The sequence below is a fragment of the Pygocentrus nattereri genome, chromosome 4 (assembly GCF_015220715.1).
Source record: "Pygocentrus nattereri isolate fPygNat1 chromosome 4, fPygNat1.pri, whole genome shotgun sequence".
NCBI lineage: Eukaryota > Metazoa > Chordata > Actinopteri > Characiformes > Serrasalmidae > Pygocentrus > Pygocentrus nattereri.
The window spans coordinates 37,203,962-37,209,596 of record NC_051214.1 but is presented as its reverse complement, the minus strand read 5'-3'; the positions used below and the strand labels follow the sequence as shown (position 1 = coordinate 37,209,596).

Here is a 5,635-nt window from a genome sequence, read left to right as displayed (position 1 = left end):
TTTCATTTTTAGCCTCCGGTGACGGTTTCGTCTCAAAGCAAATTATGCTTCTCCGTTTGAGAATATCGGTCAGTAAGGCAGATGGGCGGGCTTAACGTCAACCAATCAGAAAAGCCACCACAGCCCATGATCGGCTGTGATTGGTCGCGCCCCCTAACCGCTCCACAACGGTGCGATGTGATTGGACGAAGTTTGTTACTGGGTGTTATGGGGAGACTGCGCTGAGCGAGTGTTGTGTAACTGGATCCAGAACAACCTCGGTGTAGGGTTGCATAATGAGCTTATTGTTTTGCTCTTCTCTTTGGGCAATCTTTGGGTGCTTTTGTTAACATATTTTACAATGAAAGGTTTTATAGGCTAAGTACAAGACCTGTTAATTATATCGCAATATTTACAAATCTATTTGTTAAATTGTACGTGTTAAATGTACGTTTTGAGGCATGGCTTGACTCTCGTTTCACTTCGAACGGCTTTCTGTTGTCAAACAACTTGAACTACAATTGCCATTTGTAGAATGAAACAGACTTCAACATAAACATGATGGTTTATTTGAATCTTCAAATGTTCATTATTAAATAATGTTCAAAGCAAGATAGGTAGTATCACAGGTAGGAATACTGTTCACTTTACAGAAACGTAACATTTATTCATATATTGTCATTAAATGCATGTTTGAATACACATTACATTCATATAGATAGTTACATTTATGTACAAATATACAATGGCTTACGATAGGTAATATGAACTGACACGAAGACTTTGGCAAAGGAAGTGCATACATTTTGGGAGACATAACTTATACAAAAGTAAACAAAAATTCATTATAAATGACCATGGTAGAAAAAAAATCCAGTGCAAGGTCAGTTCATTTTGTACATGGATGTGTAGCAGCCTTGGTTTTTCGTTTCCCCTGTAAAATGGTCAGTGGGATATTGTCCTGAGGTGACTGAGTGGCCTGAGGATCGGCCTAGTTTGAGGCAGGTAAAAGCACACTGAGAGCCAGAGAAGACTGTGCCGATGATTCCTGGGAGGAGGCCATTTTGTTGAGCTCACGGACTTCAGTGGGCCATGCTGCAGTCCGCTTGGTGGTCATGTGACGGCGAGTGTGCTTGGTCAAATGGTCGCTTCGCATAAAGCGTCGGTCACACACTGGACACACAAACTTCTTCTCGCCTGTGTGAGTGCGGCGGTGTCTGGAAAGCTCATCGGAGCGTGCAAATTTTTTGTCACAACCTTCCCAGTGGCAACTGAAAGGCTTCTCACCTGAGGAACAGAACAGTCAATCATAACATGTACAAGCTCTCTCAAGATAAATGAATGCAGTACCACGACTATAAATGAGCCCTTTAGATCCCATTTAAACATTCCTCTTTAATAATTTCAGAATCAAACATTTCTGTTCATTCTAATAAACAAAACTCTATAATAAAATTGGAGAAAAGATGAGTACATGAATAAAAATATTAACCGGCAACTGTGAAGGTTTACAGCACTTTCTCTGTTGAATAAACACCAACCTGTGTGGGTTCTGAGATGGGCTTTCAGGTGGGAACTCTTAAAATAGGTCTTCTTGCATCCTGGGAAGCTGCAGACGTAGTTCCGCCTGCGAGAGAAGTCAGTCTGTGTAGTGCCCCCACTCTGACCTGGGGGCATGTACACTGGGGCAGGGGCCAGGGGCAGGAGCTTAGTGTTGCCAACAGTTACAACATTTTGTTGGCATGGAGGGGCCTGAGACTGAGGAACCACAAACATCACAGTACCCTGAGCCACTGGAGGGCCCACAAGAAGAGGTTGGGAGAAAGAGGATGACTGAGGAAGGATGGGCTTTTGCCCGGTGGCCTGCATCTGAACATGTGTCTGCACAATTGCGGAGATGATGCCAGTCTGCCCGTTCACTGGAAACACCTGGCAGAGAACTGGAGGGCTGGCTATGGGAGACTGAGGCATGGAGTGAGAGGTTTGTGACACAGGGGTCGAGGAGCTTGAAGAATTGCTTGAGGGGACAGTCCTTTCCTCTTCTGTGGTAGTACATGGACTACTACATTTCTGTGTTTCAGTCAGAATGGTGACCTGGGCAATGGGATCAGGCTGCTGGACAGGACTCTCTGAGGGTCCTGGCCTGTCCTGTCCTGTGGTAGGGGATGGAATGTGGTGATCTAGAGATGTATCTGCAGTGTGCCGTATGACACTGGTGGCCATGGCCCTGCACTGTGCAGGTGGCTCAGAGGATGTTGGTGGAAGATTGTTTGGCAGGAATGTGGTGCTGCCAGCCTGCAGGCTACTGTGAGTTGCTGCCCCAGTGGTCAGTACGGGGCACATTCTGGGCCGTGAGACACACGGTTTCAGGCCCAAACCAGCCAGAGAGGGCATGGTGGTGATGATAGCAGAGGTGGTTGAGGTCTCAGCAAAGCTGGGGCTGTGTGGTGGGGTCATGCACTGGTGCAGAAGAGAAAGTAAAGTTAGTACATCAATTACATTAACAAGCACATACTCCTCCTTTCAAAATTCTGTATTAGCATCACGTTCAGTTCTCTTGTATTCCCAGAATTATCTTTTTTTTTTGCTTGTGCTACCCATTAAAACTTTTGGGAGTACATATATAACAATTAAAGCAATAAAAACAAAGTTTTCTGTCTTTAAAACTCACTAGTGAAGAGAGGGACACCAGATCTTTGGGGGATTCCAGGGTTTCATGGTGCAGACTGAGTGAGTCACATGAGTCGGAGGTGGGCGTCAGTGGGCGAGGTTTGGGGGACCTCTGGACCCAGGAGCTCATGCACACCAGAGCCTCAGCGGCCTCAAGGTCATGGTACTGCAGAGTGGTGGAACAGGACTTCTCATTGTCGTGCCTGTTCCTCTCCATTATCACCTCGCAGATGTCCATGAGATTGGCCTGCAGCAGGGGACATCAGCAGAGCAGTGCACATTAGTTGTGGATGTTGATGCTTTGCATAGACCTTTTAATAACTACTGATAATCACAACACTCTGGAGACCATCCTGACTCTGTTCACTATAATAAATGTGAATTTTGGTTTACCGTCATATGGCTGGCCACACAGCTTATCAAGACACTCAATTTAGGTATCACTTCTGATATCAGGTTCTAATCTCAGTTCTACATGTCATTCCAAGCTAAAAAAGCTAAAAATTAAAATAAAGGAAAAATAAAGGTTCTTGGGAGGGATGTGTTCGAAGAACAGGGATGGGCAATGAGACAAATATTTAGCATTATTCTGATACATTTTTCTTTGCTGAGCATGTTGTGTGTATCATTAGTACTTAAATAACACTGACAAAATGCATGTTTCATTGGAAAGTGAGTGCAATTAGGCCTGTTTTGGATTTAGTGCAGAACTGTATGTGAAATGTCAAGTAAAAATCACCATATTCATAGTTTTTCATAGCACATATATTTTTTGATGAGGCACTACTGGCCCTTATAAAACCTCTAAAAATCGAAATATTGTGAAGCATATCAAGTATTGTGAAAATCGATGTATTGTGATGATGTTATTGCCAATCTGCCCACCCCTACATAACATCCACTTCTGAGTTCCCAAAAGACTGCTTCACTGTAAATGGTTTATACCAATTAAAGATTTTCCACATACAAAAAAGCAAAAAAAAACTTTCATTTTTAAGAGTCACAGAGAAAGTGAATGATGAAATGGAGAAAGATGCTGAGGTCTAGAGACAGAAAGAGGGAGGGGAAGAGTTGAGAGGAAGAAAGAGAGAGAACGATAGACAGAAAGAGAGAGAGGCCCCAGTACTGCTAGGCTGCTACACCCAGTCCTCAACACTAAACACTAAACTCTACTGCTGGGAACCTCCCATCTCCAAAAATAGCCTTTAGAGTGACGTGCCCCTAACCAAACCGCCATGTGAGTTTATCATGAAAAAAAAAAACACTGATACAAGGGCGGGCACCCACACGAGGAAGTACTAAATTCAAGCTACACCTCTATTTGTTGCAGCGAAGCCTTCACAATGGGCCGAACGCTACAGCCAGTTTCTATTTATTTAACTATTTATTTTTTTTCAGAGGGACCCAGACTATCAGGAGGGGTTCAGCATTGTTTTGTTACTGAGGCTGCAGCAGCCTCGTCCGCAGCTACGACATGTAAGCAGAAACCGAGCATTTATAAACGTGCTCTCGTCGTTACTTTCCAACAAGAACACAAAACGGGACAAGCTGAACCGAATCTGCTGCCGAAGATCTCAAGTAGCACTGCAGCTCATCACCAGAGAGCATGATGCACAACACTGATTGCGGCAAAGTCTTTATTATTATCCACCACAACTCTGCGTGCAGTTCAGTACAACGTGTGAAAGTACATTGGTTAAACGCAAATTCCTCTCTACACATCAAAAACTCCTGCGTCAAGACGCTGAAATGTGAACAGCTGTGATAAACTTCAATAAACACCTCTACAACTGCACCAGTCCATGAGTCACTGCTGGGGAGAAAAACAATGAACTACAGACGTGGAAGAGCTCGTTTACAAAGCGTTTTAACGCTAACTTTGCAGCACTAAGACGCTTCGAGCTCGTCGCCGTTTGTGGGTCACTGCGCAAATAACATAAAGTGGTAAACAGACAGTGAAGCCGAGTCAATTACAGAAAAAAAGACCTACGTCAACTTACCTGACCAGAGTCTGGAGCGAAAGTCGGCATGTGGAGCACAAGAAACGTCCAAACAGCGAAGTCAGGAGAAGACAACGAGAGCTAAAAAGCAACACAACCGTTGAGCAAATCCTGGGCTCATAAGTGTAACCACTTTTTACAGCAAGGTCCAACCTCAGCTGAGTGAATCAGGAACGGAGAAGCAGAAGAAAAAAAAACAGAAACAAAATTCAGAGCAGACTGGCGGGTGGTAACATGTCACCAATCAGAAACAAAGGTGTAGCAGAAACGGACCAATGGAAGCGAAGGCAGCGCGTGATCAGTACGTGATAGGGCGCTGATTGGCTGAGCCGGGGTGCGTGGCTGTTGGGGGGCGTGGTCGAGGAGTCAGCGGTGTCAGTGTAAACCCGGTGAACTCGGCGCTCGAGAACTGGGGGAAAGGTCGCGGCGGCGAGCGCGCGGAGCCGTGAGACACTCGCGCGCGTCTGGCGGAGGCGCGGGAGCACGCGTGCGCGGTGAAACACAAATAAATCGACTATAAAATAGAAATATAGACGTTTTATGCTGCGAGGCTGAATTAAAAGTGGCTTTAAAATCGCAGGCTAACAGCTTTGAGCCACAGTTACTGTAGCCACCACTTCTTACTGATGACCACTTATTGTCTTTTACGTGACGGAAGAAGGCAGTCTGCATGGAAAAACAACGGGTAACTGCTGTGATACAGTCGGTCGAGAGAAAAAGAACCAGCAATTATTCAATCGGAAACAACATGTTTAGCTGAGAAGGTAAACAGAATAAAGAGGAGATATATGAGGCAAATAAAAATCTGAGGCTGCACATCCCAGCGCATTTGTGATGACCAGCCGCATTTAACGACTCCCATCTCTTTTAAGCGAAACAAGAGAGTCTTCCGTGTACATATAGAACTGGGGGAACGATGCTAAAGGCTATTTACTGCTGCAGCCGTCAATCAAAACAGTCATTCCCACGGTTGTTTATTTTGTTTA

At 44.8% G+C, this 5,635-nt stretch overlaps 1 protein-coding gene across 1 annotated transcript; it reads right to left on the bottom strand.

The window, feature by feature from the left end:
• Positions 1-528: 528 nt before the first annotated feature.
• On the bottom strand, positions 529-4,842 carry klf11a (Kruppel-like factor 11a). Its single transcript, XM_017681500.2, has 4 exons — positions 4,650-4,842; positions 2,651-2,896; positions 1,521-2,439; positions 529-1,266 (listed from the first exon to the last, which is right to left on the bottom strand). Exons 1-4 carry the CDS (start codon positions 4,677-4,679, stop codon positions 971-973), a joined length of 1,491 nt encoding a protein of 496 aa, XP_017536989.1. The 5' UTR covers positions 4,680-4,842; the 3' UTR covers positions 529-970.
• Between the last annotated feature and the right edge of the window lie 793 nt (positions 4,843-5,635).